Source organism: Culicoides brevitarsis, chromosome 1, assembly GCF_036172545.1.
Source record: "Culicoides brevitarsis isolate CSIRO-B50_1 chromosome 1, AGI_CSIRO_Cbre_v1, whole genome shotgun sequence".
NCBI classification, from domain to species: domain Eukaryota; kingdom Metazoa; phylum Arthropoda; class Insecta; order Diptera; family Ceratopogonidae; genus Culicoides; species Culicoides brevitarsis.
The window spans coordinates 26,373,322-26,393,251 of NC_087085.1; the positions used below are offsets into that span (position 1 = coordinate 26,373,322).

The window sequence follows — 19,930 nt, forward strand, 5'->3', positions numbered from 1 at the left end:
TTTCTATCAAACTTGAAAATTAAGAAAATTTGAATAAAAGATTTTTTATTAAAATAGTAAAGAATTTTTTAATCAATCCTCTTAATTTTTAAAATTGATATTAAAAAAATTCTTTTTGATTAATACCTAATAATATTTTTAAAAGACTTTTTAGACGTTCCATATTTTTTTAAACTTTTTGTCCTTTGAAGGATCAAAAATTCAATGGAGGTAAAAATTGAATATTTCTTGAAAATTACAAATTTTGACCTGGTATTTCAAATTATTTAAAAATATTGAATTTTTAAATTCAAACAAAATTAACATTCGAATTTTTTTATTGGCATTTTTTAAAATTTCAACCTAAAATTCTTCAATTTAAAAGCAACCTAAATTTTTTTTTATTTTTGTAAAAGGCCTCAAAAAACTACTCAATTTTAATTTTTTACAACTTTTTTTTATTCAGAGATTTATTCAAAAAAATTAAGGCATTTTATTTGCAAAAAGTTTTAAACTTTTCCAGCATCCTCTTTCAGAGTAACAGTACGATTGAACACCAAGTTGCCTGGTTTTGTGTCCGGATCAACGGAAAAGAATCCAATTCGCTCAAATTGGAATTTATCGTAGACCTTGGCAACAGAGAGACTTTGATCGGTGTACGCTTTCAACGTTGTCAACGAATTCGGGTTGCAATCACTCAAAAATCCATTCGGGACTTCATTCGTATCCTCGGGATTTTTGTGATTAAACAAGTGTTCGTACAAACGAACTTCAATTTCTAACGGTTTGGAAGCCCATTGGATGAAAGCTTTCGGTTTGTTATTGGCATCAGCCTTTTCGCACGAACAAATGAGCTCCTGAACTTTTCCAGTGGCATCTTTCAAGACATCCTCCACTTTAATGACGTAATTCGTATGACGCAAACCGACATTTTGCGACAATGACAATCCGCCGATATCCCTTTTCTGGTTCCTCCTTGAAGTCACTTTGCTCGATGTAACAAACGCGATCAAAGTGGATCTTGTGACTGCCTTTTTCAGGATTTGTGGGGAAATTGGGCACTTCTAGGTCGATTCCGTGCTCTTGTGGGAAATTTTTGATGGTGACTTTCAGAGGTTCCAAAACCACCAAACGACGTGGAGCCGTGACATTAAGTACATCACGCACGGAAGCCTCCAACATGGATGGATCGACGGTAGCTTGAGCGCCTGTGACACCAACAAGTGCGCAAAAGTTGTTAATTGCTTCAGCTGGGAAGCCCCGACGACGCAAAGCCGTCAACGTGAAAAGTCTTGGATCGTCCCAGTCACGAACGATCTTTTCCGAGATGAGTTTTGCGATTTTTCGTTTGGAAACGACGGTATAACTGACATTTAAACGTCCATATTCCCATTGAACTGGGCAGTAAATGTCGAGGGCGTTGCACAACCAATAGTAGGAACTGCGTCGCGACTGGAACTCCTTCGTGCAAAGGGAGTGCGTGATGTTTTCGATGCTGTCGCACAGGCAATGCGTGTAATCGTACGTTGGGTAAATGCACCATTTGTCTCCCGTACGATGATGCGGAATAAATTTGATGCGATAAGCAACGGGATCCATTTTTCCCTCTTCCAACGTGACTTTCATACGAAGTGTAGCCTTGCCTTCGTCGATTTTGCCGTTTTTCATGTCGTTAAACAGGATTAAACTTTCTTCGATGGGACGATCACGCCACGGCGATGGTACTGGGTTAAATCCCTTCATTTCGTCGGCCGTTTGATGACACACATAAGCAAGTCCCTTTTTGATCAAGACGATGGCCCATTCATAAAGTTGCTGGAAGTTGTCCGAAGAGTACGTGATTTTGTAGGGTTTGTATCCGAGCCATTCGACCATGTCTTTGATGCCAATGAAGAACTTTTCCTCTTCCTTTTCGGGGTTTGTGTCGTCATAACGCAAGAAACAAACGCCATCAAAGGCAGCGGCATACCCAAAATTGATGTTAATTGCTTTTGCGTGACCGATATGCAAGATTCCGTTGGGCTCGGGAGGGAATCGGGTACGAACTTTGCCGCCCGTTTGCTTCAAATGTTCCTTTAACAGTCTTTCTGTGTTGGGAGTGACGACATATCCGTCTGTTTTGAAGTTTTCTCCGGGTTTGTGGAAGTGTACTTTGTGCTTCATCAACTCCCCGATCGAATTTGCGCCATCACTCTCTTCAGTTTTCTTCGTTTCTGCTTGGCAGCTGGTTTTTCCTTCGGTTTTTTCTCTTGTTTTGGTGGCGGAGCCATGTCAGCTTCCGTTTTGGGTCCCAACAAATCAAAAATCTGCACATCAACTTCACTTTTGATCGCTTTTCCATCAGCCCATTGCAGTTTTGAACGAACTTCCGTTAAAATTCGACCAACATTGAAGCGGTAACGTTGCTTCAGCAACTCATCTTTGTTCTTTTTGATCTCTGCTTCGACTGCTTTGTCGATTTCCTCGGGCGTAACGACAATCCCGACACCGCACGCCTTCTCGAATTCCGCGACATTGATGGCACCTTGATGCGCCGTGCGAGCAAGCAAGTATTCCAAGGCCGCATCGAGTCTTTGTTGCGTATCGAGTTTCTTCGCGACAATGTTTTTCGCCACGAACGGCAAGTGCTCGGCGATTTGTGGCTTAATTTTTGCCGACAAGTTATATAAAAGGGTTCCAGCTCCTTCGGGCAACGAGGCTCCAGCAACGGCATCCAAGGCGGCATTTAAGTTCTTCGTAACAGCAGCATTTTTCAACGTTTCCTTGGCTTTTTGCTCCGTTAAACCGATGCTCATGAAACGTTTCACTTGCTCCTCTGACATCTTCAGCACCTTCAGGAAGGGAAAGTTATTTTTTTTGGTGAAAGTATGACAAAAAATCACTTACTTTCTATCGACGCGGTGATGGGAAGTGCAAATTTATCAGATTTTCAGGTAAAATCAGACGATAATAAAGGAAAAACTGCGGAAAATTGATGAAAATCCAATCGTCTGACGATCCAATGTGGCAATCTGACTGAGTGAGTCGGCTGAAATTGAACTGTTATAATCTGTTATAATTGAGGCTCGTGACGACTTGCACGAGGAAATCCATAGTGACTATGAGGGCAATTTGAGACGAATGAAAGTGAACTGTTATACATCTGTCAGCTAAGTATAACAGACTGGTATACTTAGCTGACAGCTGTATAACAGTTCAATTTCAGCCGACTCACATCGTCTCACTCAGTCACTATGGATTTCGCATGCCATCCGTCACGAGCCTCACCCATACAACTGTATAACAGTATCACTTTCATTCGTCTCAAATTGCCTTCCGAACAGCCCCCAAAATTTCCGAACGCACTCCGAGAATTCTCATTCGTCGCGCAAGTGCTTTTTCGTCAAGTGTATTCGCGAAAATACCCAAATTTAATCGCTCAACTGCAGCATTAATTGCCCAAAAGTGACTACACTCCGGGGTCCGACACCCCATTATCAGTGCATGATAATAAAATTGCGAAAATCCACAAAAATCTGACGAGAGAAAAAAAATTATAATTTGTGAGAAAATTCTTTCAGTATATGAGTGTGTGTCTATATCGAAAAAAAAATTCCATACGCAGTGAAAAAAATATCAATAAAATTACAAGAATTAAATTGAAATAATAGCACAGGAGAAAAAATCAAATAAAAAAGGAATTCATCATGAATATGGCAGGACAAACAATCAACGACAGACTTCTGGCTGCTCGTCACAGCCTGGCTGGCCAAGGTTTGGCCAAATCCGTGTGTAAGGCCACGACAGAGGAGATGATTGGCCCGAAAAAGAAACATTTGGACTGTAAGTGATCCAAAATCACCGTAATGTAATTGCTAGCTTAGTAGGTCACGAAGCCTCGTCAGCTTTTTTTCGTCCTTCTACGACTGTGTGCTGCGTGTGGTGTAACCAAGTAATCGATAACTACTTTACGTATTTATTTCAAAGTCATCTTATCACTTGGCAAGAGAAATTCTAATTTTCGGTCATGCTGGTACCCAACAAAAATTGGACATTAAATCGTCAGCAAGTGAAATATTCAGTGAGAAAGAACGAAAATATTTTGTTATAACTCAGTGTCATGGACAAGACAACAACAACAACACCGAGTGACGAGTGTCATGGTTCATGATTATTCTGATTTTTTTTTTCATTTATTATACTCTGATTAGCAGACAAACGCTAGAAAGAATTACAATTGCGGTTGGAAATAGAATACATGAGACAAGTTCTCTTCTTCGTTTTGTCTTTTCCTCTATGAAATTCTATTCATTCACTGTTATTCTTCTTCACCTGTGTAACTGTGTGGTCGCTGTTGAACGATCCTCAGACAGGAATTTGATGATGAACCGGTTATGGGAGATGTATGATTGCGGTATCGTCTTGATCGTCTCGAGTCAAGTCATTATAAGTCAAGTCATAAAATGTCGTTGAAGAGATTTTTTTTGAAAGAAATTTTAGAATTTTATGATGAAAGCATAAAAATTTAATTAAAAAATTACGTTTTTTGTCTTCGTGGTGAGGATACTGTTCGATATACTAACACGTAATTGTAGAAAATTGTGAATCACCGAGAAATCTAGGAAAAATATTATTACAAGTGAAGTCAGTTCAAATTTATTTATAATTTTTTTTTTGTGGGGATTTAAAAAAAATGGTTTTTTAAACTTTTTTTCAATTAAAGTGATAATGAAGATAAATAATTTTTTTATATATAAATATTTAAAAAAAATTAAATTAAATTAAAATTTAAAAAAAAAATAATTAAAATTAAAAATAATAATTATTTATTTAATAATAATTAATAAAAATTTTCTGATTTAAAATTAAATTTAGAATAATTTTTTTATTAATTTCTTTAATATTTTTATTTTATTTATTTATTTTATTCAAAATCAAATTAATAAATTAAAAAAAAAATAAAAAAAATCATTTTTATTTATTTATGACGATCCTTGGCATATTTGAACAAAATTCTTATTAAAAAAAAATATTTTTAAAATTGTCAATTTAAAAAAAAAATTGAAAAATTTTTAAAAAAGCCCAAAAAACTGAAATAATGAAATTTCATAAAATTAATATATTATTTTTATTTTGCTTCGTTAAAATTTGAAATAAAAAAAAAAATAAAAATAAACCCGAAGCGGTCTAAATATTTAAAATATTTCAAAAAAAAATAATTTTTCTTGTTCTACCGATTTTAATATAAAAACATTTTTTTTTGAAAATTTCTTCTAAAATAAAAGCCTTTTAAATTTTTAAAAATAACGAAGACCTTGCTTTTTAAGCTATCACCTTCAGAAATTCTAGACAAAAAAAATGTAAAAACGTCAAATTTTTCACTTTCATTAATTTTCAACTCTACTCCATCAATGACAACAGCTGAGAATCACTTCTAAATACGAGCATCGACAATAAATTAAATTTTAATTTTAAACGCCATGCCACGTCAGAATATAAACAATCCACACACATTTGGAGCGACAACAAACGTAAATTGCATTGAAACACATCATCATCATTTGAACACCTTTTTCGAGTGAGGAAATAAACTGTCTCTATTTGATTGTGTGTTTTTTTTCGTTCTCTATCGACGGAGATATTACGATTATGGCAAGAGAGCGCAGTTTCATTGTCTAAACATCATCCATTCATTTGTGTGCGGTGCAAAAGGGCTGTCATTGCGAATTATTAATTAAATAGATAAACAAAGTGTTTGACGATGGCACGTCGTCGACCTACAAGAACGAGAATGTTTTGAAAATATGCGATAAGATAAAAAAAAAAATTGATAACGCGACGTCGTGAATCGTCATCAAATTATGAATAAGACAATTTTTATTTTGTCATGACGAATGAGTAAATAACTTGTAAAGTATGTCTATGTCACCGACGACATATTTTTTTATGTTGTTTTGTAATAATAATTCAATTACTGACATGTGCGTTCATTTACACACAGCACAATTTTTTTATTGGACGAATTTTTATTAACACGATTACATAATTTTCGCCAATAATTTTATTTTATTTTATTTTTTAACCTGAGCAATTTTTTTAAGACAAAAAAATACTCACGTGAATCGTGTTTCGTGCTTTTTAACGTAAAAATGCCATTGTTATCAAATAAAAAATAAAATATTTGAACGTGCCGTGAATTTGCTTCTAACTATCTCGCCTTGCATTGAAAGTTTCATGTGTTGCAGTAGCAAAAAAATAATAAAAAAAAAGAAAAATAAACATATGAAATGTGCATTTTTATTCGTTTTGAAAGCGAAACCAGTTTTTTAGTACTCGTTATTCATTAACATTGTGGTTGCTAGACAAGCTTGTGCCGTTTAATTTATTAATAGAATGGTTCCCAGAGTAATTAAATGTGCCGAGTAATGTGATAATGGTTGGTTTTTGCTTCGTCGAGAACAAGAAGAATTGTCTCAGGTGGAATATTTGTTGGTCTCTTGAGAGTTAGATGTTTCTTTTTTGCTAAAGTTTTTACTGGACATGATAAAAATGATAAATTTTTATAAAATTTTTAAAAAAGTTATATTCTAAAGTTTCATTTAGTTAAAAAAAATTATTTTTAAAAAATCAAATAAATAAATAAAAATTAATTTCAAATTAATAAAAATAAATTTTAATTTTTAAATTATATTATTTTAAATTAAATTAATTTTTAAAAAATCAAATTATTTAATTTTTAATTTTAAGTATTTTTTAAATATTTTTTAAAAATTAAATAAATATTTTTTAATAATAAATATTTTTTAAATATTTTTTAAAAATAAAAATATTTAAAAAAAAATTTTTGAGAAAATTAACTTAGATATAATTTTTATTTTATTTAATCAACTTAATTTAAATTTATTTAAAAATTCAAAGTAAATCAATTTATTTATAATATTTTAATAAATTTAATGTAAAATTAAAATAATTTTAAAATAATTTTTTTATTCTTTATTTTAATTCTAAATAATTTTTAAAAAATTTTTGTTTTGTATTTTTTTTTTGTTTTCATATGATTTTGATCAATTTAGAATTTTATGAATTATCCAATCAATATTCCGTGATTTATTTCCAGCTCCTAATTTATTGATTGACTTCTTGCCAATTTTTTGCATAAAACAAAGTAGCAAAAAAAACTTTCCTTAATTGAGAAAAATGTCTCGAACAAAAACAAACATAATAAATAGTAATCAAAATAAATGAAAACAAATATATCCGCCCACTGATCCAAAAACCGAAATCACATACCAGATTTGGACAATCTTGTTGACACGCTTTTAATACTCCTTTAGCAACAAAAATTCTGATTTTTTTCTGCACACAGCAACAAAACACACTCGAAAAAATCACACCAGACTGTGTAAAACATAAGCCCCAAGATTTATTTTTCATTAAAATATCAAATTTTTATTGTCTGGCGAATGTGAATTGCATAATAACAACAAATTTTGATTAGATTGTCTCGAATTCTCGTCGTCTGTTTATTTAGGATTTTTTTTTCTGAAACTGTTTCATGTTTGTAGGTGTATCAAGTTAATCTCCGATGTTCGCAGTGAAAATAGACAGTGAATGTCATGTGGTGGAAATTCGTTCTATTTTAAATGAAATTGGATTTGGGTGAATGTGACAACGAACGAACGACGAAAGAAAGAAAGAAAGTTGAAAATACGTAAAAATGTTCTAGTAATTGAGACGCATGCGTTGTTCTTTAAATTCTCGTCGTCGTCGTCGTTTGTTATTGTTAATGCGTTGTGTTGTGACGAATATTTATTTCATTATTTCGTGTTTTTGTTAATGTTTTGATATCTCACTTCCTTTCTTGTTGTTCTTTGCACGAGAAGTGAGTGACGAAGAAAAATTCTCTTCATAAACTTGAGATAAAGAGGACTTTATTATCAGTCGATTTTGTAGGCGTTAGATTTTTATTTACTTTCATGAGATTTATTAATACTGAGAAATCTCAGCTTTGGAGTCATTTGAGTTATTTCATGGGAATTCCCTCTGATTGATGAAAAATTTTAAAATGAAGCAATAGCTTTAGAAATTAAATTTAATAAAAATCGGAGTTAAAAATTATTAAAATTTTATTAAAAAAAAAATGTTTTTCTTCATTTAGCCCACTTTATATTTCTTTTGAAATTTTTTGTCCCTTTCTATGTTTATAAAATTGAAAAACAAATTTTTCTGGAAACTCTTAAAAAAAATAAATTTCTATTTTTTTTCTCTAAAATTTTTTTTACAAATTTTTTAACCTTTCTGTATAATTCTTCGATGCTTTTTTGAATTGTTCAATTGAAATGCTTTGAATTAAAATTTTAAAAATCTCGAAAAATATTATAATTTAAATAAAGTCATGAAAAAAGTGAAATTAAATTTTTTATTTAATTTTAATAAAATGTTCAAATTAATAAAAAAATAAAAATGTGGGATAAAACATTGAAATAAAATTACAATGAATTTTGCATCAAAAATTTAAAAACTAAAAAAATTATAATTAAATAAAAAAAAATTAAATCAGAGCCACACTTCTCAATCGTCACTTAGGTCAATGACTCACTTCGTCACTTCATTGCATTTCTTATCAAAGTTTCATTGAATATTTATTAGCTAATTCGTCATGCGAAAGTAATGCACTGAAAATGATATAATTTAAATATACGTCGAATGGCCTGCAGGTCAATTACTTTCATTGTTTCCAAAAAATATTTACATTGAAATTCGATTTTCTATAAATAGAAATTGCCTTTCTTTGCAAAAAATTCTGCATGGATGACCTAAATTTAATTTTATTCTGAAAAGAAAATTATTTTTTTTTTCTTATCATTGTTTACATTTTTAACTCTATTTAACTTATCAGCTGCCTGCATTTCTTTTTCTCCATCGTTCTAAGTAAATAAATTGCTCGACAACTCGACACACTGAAAAAAATGGCAAATGAACCGTAGTTAAAAATATAATGTGTTGTCACTCGTTGTAGTAATATTGACCTTCGTAGCTTCCCTCTGCATATAAATTTGTGTTTCATTCATACTTTTGAACGAATTTTTTCGCCATAATTTTTTTTTTTTGTTTATTCAACGAAAGTTTCAACAAGTCAAAGAAATTCAATGAAAAAAAAAAGAAATTCCATTCTGAATATTTCTTTTTTGCAAAACACGCACATCATGCATTTTTACAATAAATTGTTGCGGTAAAGCCATGGATGACTGCTCCCTCGATCAAAACACTTTCCTCTTTCTTTTTGATGAGTTCAGTTCTCGGTTCGATTGTTTCACTCACTTTTATTACTGAAAAAACAAATTATTTGTCATTCGGTGACCGCATTCACATTTTTTTTTGCATTAAAAATCGACTTGGTGATCGAGAGATGCACGAAAATTTTCTCCATTCCAAATATTTTTCAAATAAAATTGAATACAAGTATAAATAAAAAAGCAAATAAACAAAACTTGCACGCCAAGTCAATTTTTTGCCATTTTTCTCTGTATCTACTTTTGTGCATGCGGAATATTTTTGAATAATATTATTTTAAATAAAATGAAAAAAAAATAATTCAACGAGGTCGTTTATCTTCCGTTGTCGTTGTTTCTGCAAAGAAATTAGAGTGATGCAAAATATATTGCAAAAAGGAAATGTAATGAGAACGAGCGAGTATTCAACTTTGTTGTTGTTGTTATATGAAGCGATGTGACGACAATGAAATATGAGACTTACGAGCTAAATTGACGAAAAATAATGAAAGAAAGATTTCTATTATTAACTGGTTTTTTTTTTATCAAATTACAGCAGAAAATGCGATATGAGACATTTTTGGTCACAAGAGAGCCAGAGATGTGACTTACAACTAACAAAAATCATAAAAATTAGATAAACGAAACTCAATAAAATTGTTGTCTCATAAAAAAAAATCATCAAAAAATAAAAAAAAAAATAAAAGAAAAAAAAACATAAATTGTCCATTTTGATCAATTTTTATTTTTTTTCTAAATTTTTTTAAATTTAGATATTTATTTTTTTTTAAATTTTTATATTGATTTTGCCATCCAAAAACTGTATTTTTTTTTAAAATATAAAAAAATGTCCTAATTTTTATTTTAAAATAATTCATTTTAATTTAAATTAAAATTTAGAAAAAAATTTAAAGAAAGCTTATTTTTTAGATTTTTTTAACAAAATTTTTTACTTGAAAGTTTTTTTTGTCCATTTTGTCTTCAACTTTTTTTTAAATTTTGTCCTAATTTTTTAACTCAAATTTTGATAATAAAAATGCACAAAAAATTGGTACAAAAAATGTTAAAAAAATATTTAAAAAATTGAAATAGAAGAAAAACTTTAATAATCTACTCATTTTAGTAAATATTATTTTTTTTGTCCTTTTTTTTTACCAAATTTATTAAAATTTGAATAATTTATCAAAATTCGTTAGTTGTTAATCCAATATCAACACAATTCATTTTGTGCACTCCCCCAGTTGATCAGTAATTTTTTGCGATGCGATAATTTGACCTTGAAAACGAAATTTTTTAACCTAGAACAACTTTGACCTTATTTTCTAAGCGATTTAAGCCGTTATCATGCGTCGACTGGCTTTCACTCGTTCAAAAGTAATTTTTCACTAAAAACATTCGTAGGAAAAACCTTTAAAAAATACGTCACTGAATAATAAGCTTATGAAAAATGATCGGATTTGCTTCTTTTATTCCACACAATGAGCGTCACTGCTCGCCGTTTCAAAGAAAGAATGAATCATAAACACCATAAATGACTTTTTTTCTTCTTCAAATGTAAAGTCACGACAAAGACAATCGTCTTTTTCAACGTCAAACCAACAAAAAATCTCTAGGTGAATGAATCCATTCAAAGAATTGTGTAGCGAAAAAAAAATCAACGTATGACCGGACTTACCGGCATTTTTTATCGACGACCGAGAGTAGTAGTTTGTAACAAATTTCAAGTGTTACACAGTTAAGTTATCGAAGAAAATGTAAACAAAGACCGGTTTTTGAGTAAGACGCTTCAAAATGTTACTCAAGTCAAACAAATTGCTTTGCCGCAAGCCTTTCGTAAACAGCATTAACCCATAAAACCACAATTTCTAGTATTTCCTCCAACATTTTAGTAATCTAAAACTGCATAAACAATGTAATTTCCATTGTCATCACTTTTATTTGTAATATTATTGTATTGTGTTTCTGCAGTTTGTTCAGTCGAGCAAAACAACGAAAAATTTTTCCGTGAGAGACGATGCAAATCCGTTGACATTTGATGCCGTTTCTGAGAGTTTTCTGTGTAATAAATTGAATTTTGTGAACCATGACAGCATTTCGACATTGATTTAATTAAAAACGAATCAAGTTCGTGCGAAAATTGAAAAAAAAAAATTAATATTGAACTTTTCTTTGCAGATCTGGTTCATTGTACAAACGAGCCAAATGTGTCGATTCCGTCATTGGCAAATCTCCTCATCGAACGATCACAAAATGCCAGTTGGATTGTCGTCTTCAAGTCTCTTATTACGACGCATCACTTGCTCGCATACGGAAATGAGGTAACTTTTCCATGAAAAAATGTTGCGAAAATATTTTTAATGATTTTTTTCGATTTTAGCGTTTCATCCAATATTTGGCTTCAAGTAATTCCTCCTTCCAGCTGAACAGTTTTCTGGACAAAGGAGGTGTTCAAGGTAAAAATTTCTCTAAAAAATAAAAAAATATTAACAATACGTGAGAGTGTGAAGACTTTCGATAAAATTTTAATTAACACTATTTACCTTCACTTTTCATTCATTCACTGACACGACTAAAAATTCATCTTTTAACACAAAAATCTCTTTTTTTCTTACCTTTGTACTAACCTGGGACCACAGAGGGTAAGAAATCGTTCTGTAAATAAATTTTTTTTTCTCTAGATTTTTTTTTTCACTTTTAAAATCTTTTTGTGATCGTTTTTTCTCACACACTTTTTGACATTAACCTTGTTTTTTGTTGCATTTTCTCTCAATACAACGTGCTTGTTTCCGCTAACTAACCACCTAACTAAAAAAAACTCTTATCAGGAGCTGGTGCTCGAGTTGGTAAGTCCCCGCTTATTTTTTTTAAAGTAGATTTTTGCTAGAAAATTATTTAAAAAATTATTTTTTATTGGAAATTAATTTAATTTTTTTTTCGTCTTTAGGTTACGACATGTCCGCATACATTCGTCGATATGCCAATTACTTAAATACCAAAGCTTTGTCATATCGCACGGTGGCTTTTGACTTTTGCAAGGTGAAGCGCGGCAAGGAAGAAGGCTCGTTGCGCACCATGAATGCCGACAAATTACTTAAAACCTTGCCGGCATTGCAATCGCAGCTGGATGCGTTGTTGGAGTTTGATTGTCCGGCCAATCATTTGAATAACGGTAATGCATTTTTATTTATTTTGTTAAAAATTTAATTTTAATGGTTATTTTTCGTTTCAGGTGTTATTAATATGTGTTTTATGTTGTTGTTCAGAGATTTAATCAGATTGTTTGCATGCTACAATGACGGTATTATTAATTTATTGGAGAAATATTTCGATATGAACAAGAAGCAGTGTCGCGATGCTCTCGATATGTATAAGAAATTTTTGACTCGCATGGATCGTGTAGGAGAATTTTTGAAAGTAGCCGAGGTAAAATGTCTTCTAATTTATTTCAATCGACTTTTTATGGAAGTTTTCTTTTTTTTTAGGCAATCGGTATTGACAAAGGTGATATTCCGGATCTGACAAAAGCTCCTAGTTCATTACTTGAGGCGCTTGAACAGCATCTTGCCACGTTGGAGGGCAGAAAAGGATCTGCCGCAAATACACCTACGCAAAGTGCAAGGTATTTTTCTCATTTTCTGACGCAAATCGCGAAGCACATGAAACACACAAAATTCCTACACAATTAGTTTGACGTAGACAAAAACATGTTATCTTGTACAAATGTCATTTTCTGAAAAAAAAATTCATCTAGAATAGTTCTAAAAAATTAATTACACAAGTTTCTTCAGGTTTTTGATTATAGATTTTAATTTTTTTATAACATTGATTCGAATTAACTCCAAAAATATTTTCCAGCTCTAAATTTTAAAATTTGTGTGAGGTGAAAAAAATTAAAAAAAATTCAAAAGTACAATTTTTTAACAAAGTTATGATTGCGAGTCTTAACACGACGATTTCTGAACGAAGACTGAACTTTATTTCTCGATTCTTCAATATTGAGCTGACATATTGTTTACTTAATGCTAAACTTATCTAAGAAAGGGACGAAGTGTGACTTCCGGCCCTTAATCTATCCAAACTTATGCAAATAACATTTCAGGCCAAATTCTCTAAATTGATATTTGTTTATCTAAGTTGCTTATTTCTAGAATATTCTTATGCATCTATGTTCCCATAACTACAATTTTCAATATTTGAATTTTAAACATTTAAATTTAAAATTATATATTTATATAATCTTTAAAAAAAAAAACAACAAAAAAATTGAGATCTTTAATTAATTAATTTATTAATTAATTTTATAAAATTTTTAATTAGTAAAATTTTTATTTATTTTTTAAATTTAATTTTTTTTATTAAATTTTAATTCAATTTTATTTTTTTTAAATTTTCAAAAAAAAAAAAATTTTAAAGAAAATTTTAAAATATCATTTTATTTTTAAGTTTTTGATCAAATTTAAAGGAATTTTTTTGCCTCATTTTTAAAAAGAAAAAAAATAAATTCTATAATTAAAAGCCTGAAGAACCCTTTCTCTAACACATTTTAGTCTTACACTTTTTGTGTGTGTGTGTGTAAGCTAGTTACACCAAAAACCAGTAATTGACTATTTTTTTTCTTTTTTTCCATTTTTGTTTTATATTTTGTTGTAATGATTGTCCTTACCACGTACTTCAATCAACTGCTATCATGTGCGTGTAAATTGTGTGTAAAAATTTAACCCGAAAAATTTTTTGTTTGCTGATTTTTGTGTTTGCTTCCAATTCTAAACACATTTTTTACCCCATTTAAAATGATTTGCTTGCAATTTATGATTTTTTGCCTGCTTGCTTGAATTTTGTGTAAAAATTCCTGCAAAAAAAAAAAAACAATCCGCACGCTTCTTACATAAAATCCACACAAACACACATTTTACACGTTGAATTAAAAAACAGTAGCAATCAAAAGAATGTAAAGAGCGGTGTGAACGCGTTATCTTCTACTAGCTCATCGTTTGGCACGGCAGCGGCTTCCGCGAAATATGACTCTCACTCGAATGGCGTGAACATTGATGACGCACTGAAAGCGCAGGCTTTGGCTGAAGAGGAAGCTGCAATGAATCAATATAAGGTAATTAATGGATTTTCGTTCGTTGAAGATTTTTTAAAATTTTTTTTTTTTTTGAAATATTACAGCAAAAGGTCTCATCTCCAACCGCCGCAACAAATCCATTTTTGTCGTCGCCTCCTGCAGCAGCGGCCAACACGAATATTGTGGATTTGTTTGGAGCTGCTGATACGCAAACAGCTGCCGTTGCTCCGAATCGCGCATCTGATGACTTGCTCGGCCTGGGAAACCCCTTCGCTGACATCTTTAATTCAGCTCCAGCACCTCCAGTACAACAACCCGCTGCGAATTTCTTTACTAATGGTATGGATTATTTTTAATTTATTTTTTTACCGCTCCAAATGAAACTCAATAATTACTTTTTAGTAATTTTTAATTAAATATTTAATTAGTTATTATTTTTTTGTAATTTTTTTTTTACTTTTTAAAATGATTTTTAATTTTTTTTCAATTTTTATAAAATTTAATTAGTCATTTTATAAAAAAATAAAAATTGAAGCAAAAAACGTTAACAAACCCTTAAATTTTAAAATTTTTACTTAAAAAAATTTATTTAAAAATGTTTTAATTTGTTTTTCATAAAACTTCAAAAAATAAAATGAAAATTTGTTTTTCGTTGAATTTTTCTATTAAAATTTTTTATTTAATTTTTATTAATATAACATAATGAAAATAGTATTTTTTTCATAATTCAATTTTTAATGCTGTGAAAATTAATAATATTAATTTTCATTATTTTATTTTAAATTTGGATAAAAATATTGGGTTTCATTTTAAGCGACCTTATTTTTATTTATTTTATTTTTTTTTTTATTTTAATTTTAAGTTAATTTTTTTATTATTTATTTTTTTCATAAATTTCACCTATAATTAACAAAGGCTTTAATGGCACAGGTGGCGCTCAACCTGCAGCAACGAATGCATTTGTATCGGACACCAACTTTTCCAACGTATTTGGGGCAGCTGAGCCTCAAGGTAAGAACTTGCTCCTCTTGCCAAGCAAAAAATCTCTAAAATAAGGAAAAATCTCTCTTGTAAGATGTTTCGCACACGTCGTAAAAAGTTGTATAAGCACTACTTAACACATGAAGATTTAACACAACTTACTAACTAAAATTCCCTCTCTGAACTTAAACTAAATTATATTATTATTAACAAAACTAGAAAATTTACTAACAAATCGCTAGGATTTGCATGCAAACTGCACACTGTCCTGTCAAAATTGATACAAATTAGGGTTAGAGAGTCTTACTTCTTAGCAGCACGAATCATTTAGTGAAATAGAATTTTTTTTATGAGTTTTAGACGCACATCAATTAGAAATGTTGTTAAAATTTTATGAGTTAAAAAAATATTGAGTTTTCGAATCATCCAATAGGGAAATCCAGTTTTGTGTGCTTTTTATGGAATAATTTTTTCTATAAATTCTCACTGAATCACTCACCCATCCCCTTTTATGATTTGAAAGAAAACGAATAAATTCGCCATTTATCGACAGATCCATTTAAGCATTTTGCGCAAACGGCAATTCGTGTGTTGCCGCCCTCCGGAAAAAATCCCTTTTTGACTGATGACGTGGACACAAACCTCTACCAAAACAATTTTACTAATAACTTGAATTCTTATAATGGTCACTCAATGGTGCAATCGCAAAAATTTACAGGTATAAATTTTGCTTCAAATTTAAGTCATCATCATGCTTCTTCTTCTGCGTCTCCTGCAAAACCGCCGCCTCCACGTCCGATGCCACCTGTACGCCCGCCGCCGCCTTCCGCTGCCGCAAACCCTCTGGAATCGTCAAATGTCGCCGGATTTACGGCAGATTTTGCTCATGCAAACATTCCGCCACCGAAACCACTGCCGCCCGTCGTTGCGCCCAAGACCTCGGCATTTGACGATTTGGAGGATTCCATGCGAATAGCGTTGGGTTCGCCGTCGAAGGGTGCTACAGGTGGCACGTCGTCAATGTATGTGTCGTCGAATGTGGGTCCAAGTCAACATTTTCAGCAAAATCAACAGATGATGCCGCCACAACAGCCGTTCTCGCAGCAAACATTTGTTGGAGGTCTTGTCCCGTTTTACTTTTTTCTTCTTCTATTTCGTTTGAAAAACTTTAACTTTTTGTTGTTTTTTTTTCTTTCGATCTAACGTTTGATCTGCTCGATCATCTCATTTTGCTTTAAAATTGACATTTTTCATCAATGTTGCTTCAGAATTTTTTTTATTGTGCTGTTCGATGAGTTTTTATGATTTTTCGCACATTTTTTGCATGTTTTGTGTAAATTTGTTGTAAACTTTTATGTCCAACAACTTCAATGGGAAAAGGGTCAATCAATGTATACAAGAGCTTTTTACACGTAACACGAAAAAATCTTTTTTGTTGCACGAGTTCAGAGACTGTAGTGATCCAAAGACGATTCCTTACAGTTCTGCACAGAAACACACACATTTCGTATTATTTGTGTATCTCAATTAGCTTATAAGTTTGACGTTCAAGGCGAATAAATTTAATTATTTGACTTTTCCACTTCCTTACTCCGATTTTGATAAAAAAAATCAAAGGGAAAAATAAAATTTTTAAAAAATAATTTTGGAAATAATAAAATTTATTAAAAAAACTTAAAATTCAAATTTATCAAAATAAAAAAAATTAAAATAAAATTAATTAAATTATAAAAAATATTAAAATATCAAAATTCATTAAAATTTTATATAATTTTAATTAGATAAAAAAAAATAGATTAAATTTTCAAAATTTTTTTTTGAAAATTTTTAATTTAAAAATTTACTTTAAATTTTGACTTTAAAAAATTTAAATATCGTAAAAAATGATTTAACTTAAATCAATTAAATATTTTTATAAATTGAAAAAATAATAGAAAAATCAAATATTTTGTTTCAAAAAAATTAATAAAATTAAAGTAAAAATTTTAAACAAATTAAAATAAAATTAATTAATTTTTTTTTGTCAAAATCATACAAAAAGTCAAATAATTAAATTTAATCGCCTTAATGAAAAATAAAACTTTTTGTATTTAATTATATTTTACCTATAGAAAAAAAGCCGTAACTAACCTTAATTTTTATATATTTTCTCTTTTTTTTGTTCTTTGTCCTCATCATTTTGTACAATTCAAACAAAAAACAACAAAACACTCATAAAACAAACATAAAAAACACATCACACATGACCATAAACATTGTTGGGGAATTGTTGCACACACATTGGTGAATAAAACAAAAAAACATTGTCTGTAAACTTGTACAAAATAAAAGGCTTTGATGCATTGGGTGATGTTTTAAGACCCGCTGCTGGGCAGCAACTTCAAGGTGGATTAATATCACATGCCCAATCACAAATTGCAGGTCAGCAAGTGCCACAACCGGCGGCCGCTGGCAAAGTTTTGACCGGAGATTTGGATAGTTCCTTGGCATCGTTAGCCGAAAATTTGACAATTGATCGAGGTGGACAAGCAAAGTAAGTTTTTTGTCTGTAAAAAATAAGAAAAATTAATGAAAAATAAATTTTTAAACAATTTCAGAGGTGGATGGAACTCACCAAAGAACACCGCAAAGCCAGGCGCTACGGGATGGAGTCCACAACCCATGGCTGCCACAACTGGAGCAAACTACCGACCAATGGTGAGTTGACTTTAATTATTTTTTTTTAGTTTAAAATAAGTCTGAAATGTAAATAAAAAAGACTAGAAACTGATTTTTCGCTTAATCCTCTCGTTTAATCCTGTTAATTTAATTAAAATGAACGAAAGCTTTGCTTTCTATCTCTAAAACCAAATAAAATAAAAACACGTAACAGCTGTTGAAATCTTAGAAACCTTTTTTTTTGTAAGCGATTGAAACACAAAATTCACTCTATTTTATTATTTTTAATTAGATTTTCCCTCTTTCATTATTATTTTATTTTTTTTTTTACTTTCTTTTGTACATTATTTTATTTATTTATTTTTTTATGTAAATTTTATAAATAAAAAAAAAATAAGGCTCAAGGTATGACAATAAGTCCCGCACCTAGCACACTCCACACTTTTCCAAACTTTTCACCGTTCCTTCAGGTAAGACTTTATTATATTTTTTTTTATTTTCTTTTGTTGTTTGGTGGCAGTTTATGTTTTTTTTTTTTATTTTTTTTTTCTCATAAAATTTAATAAAAATTTAAAAAAATGCTCGGTGATGGAAAATAATTTTTTTTCTAAAAAAAAATTAAAATTTAAATAAAAAAAATATTTTAAAAATAAATTTACAGCAAGGAATGCCACAACAACAAATGCGACCAATGATGGGTGCTCCCATGGCCGCTCCTAACATGATGCCAATGCAAATGGCACCGCAAATGATGGCGCCTGGTGGCCAACCCGTAACGCAACAACCTCAGCCAACGGATCCATTTGGGGCTTTGTAAAGTGATAAAGTTTAAATATTAAAACAAAAAGAACTTTGGAGTTAATCAAATATTAAATAAATATATATTAAAGATAAAATAATAATTAAAGTAATTATATCCCAAGAGTAAATTTATCCAAGAGAAGAAAAATTTAAAAAATGTAAAAAATATATGAAAACGCATCATATACTTAGAGAAAATTATTGAAAAGCGTTTAATGTGGAATTATATAAATTATATTAAATGTTGTGTAAAATGTCAGGTAATAACGTTCATTCATTCTAGGATCACGTGTGTATTTATATAATTTAATTTTTTTCTTTAATTGTATATTCAACAAAGAAAAATGTTCAAAAATCAAATCAAAATGCGTACTATATTACTAGTTATGATGCTTTTCATTGAAAAATAATTATAAAAATTGAAATTTGACTTAAAGTTAAAGAAAAAAAAATTGTTTAATTTGCCATATATACACTTGCTTCATTTGTGTAACGAGATAATTGTATAAAAAAATGTTTAAATTTATTAGTTTTATGTAAAGAAAGTGTAAATAATAGAAAACAATGAAATCATTCCATGCATTAATCGATAAGAAGTTCTCTCATAAGATTAATTATTATTACAATTAAAAACTAGTTATTTTGTTTAAAAACTTATTAATTATTATTATTGTTAGAATATATTATGTTCGCTCATATACTCCTTTCAACTGCAATAAATGTTATTTTTTTTTACGTTAAATAAGTTCCTTTTTGAGCTCTTTTTTGTGTTTTGATGACAAATCTAATAAATAGCAATATAATTGAGATTTTTAAAAAATAAATAAATGTCATGGGACTAAAATAAAATAAAATAAATTAAAAAAAGGGAAGACAAGAACTAAACAATCACGTGCTTATGAATACAAAAAATAAATAAAGAAAAATTTTATTTTTAAAAGAAAAAAGTTAGAATATTGATGAATGTTGAAAAAAAAATTATTATTAATAAAAAATTCGTTCTTTTCTTCTTTGACTTCTTTTTGAAAAATCGGTTTCAAATATTTATTCAATTTTATGCTTTGTTCGCACCTGACCTGACCTCTTAATGAGTACTATAAAAAAAAACAGAATAATAAATGAAAAACAATAAATTCACACTGTAAATGAGTTCAAAAAAATTTAAAAGATAAAATAAAAAAATATTATATTA

General features: G+C 29.8%; 2 protein-coding genes across 15 annotated transcripts; one reads left to right on the top strand and one right to left on the bottom strand.

Annotated features, from left to right (window-relative positions):
- Nucleotides 1-350: 350 nt before the first annotated feature.
- On the bottom strand, nt 351-2,991 carry LOC134831308 (probable glutamine--tRNA ligase). Its single transcript, XM_063845015.1, is given in 4 exon segments — nt 351-926; nt 928-2,195; nt 2,198-2,810; nt 2,866-2,991. Coding segments are annotated over 3 exon segments (2,310 nt in total). The 5' UTR covers nt 2,802-2,810; nt 2,866-2,991; the 3' UTR covers nt 351-488.
- A 345-nt stretch (nt 2,992-3,336) lies between these two features.
- LOC134837973 (phosphatidylinositol-binding clathrin assembly protein LAP) lies at nt 3,337-19,254 on the top strand. 14 transcript variants are annotated; one of them, XM_063853371.1, is made up of 15 exons: nt 3,337-3,801; nt 11,406-11,548; nt 11,608-11,683; nt 12,056-12,073; nt 12,175-12,399; nt 12,460-12,653; nt 12,713-12,849; nt 14,163-14,337; nt 14,403-14,637; nt 15,214-15,309; nt 15,833-15,997; nt 17,701-17,812; nt 17,877-17,976; nt 18,336-18,407; nt 18,599-19,251. In XM_063853371.1, the coding sequence occupies exons 1-15, from the start codon at nt 3,666-3,668 to the stop codon at nt 18,752-18,754; spliced, it is 2,040 nt and encodes a 679-aa protein (XP_063709441.1). In that variant the 5' UTR covers nt 3,337-3,665; the 3' UTR covers nt 18,755-19,251. The 14 variants fall into 14 exon arrangements, with proteins under 14 accessions (XP_063709441.1, XP_063709443.1, XP_063709446.1 ...); XM_063853373.1 differs by having other exon boundaries at nt 15,229-15,309; XM_063853376.1 differs by having other exon boundaries at nt 14,214-14,337.
- The last annotated feature ends 676 nt before the right edge of the window (nt 19,255-19,930 follow it).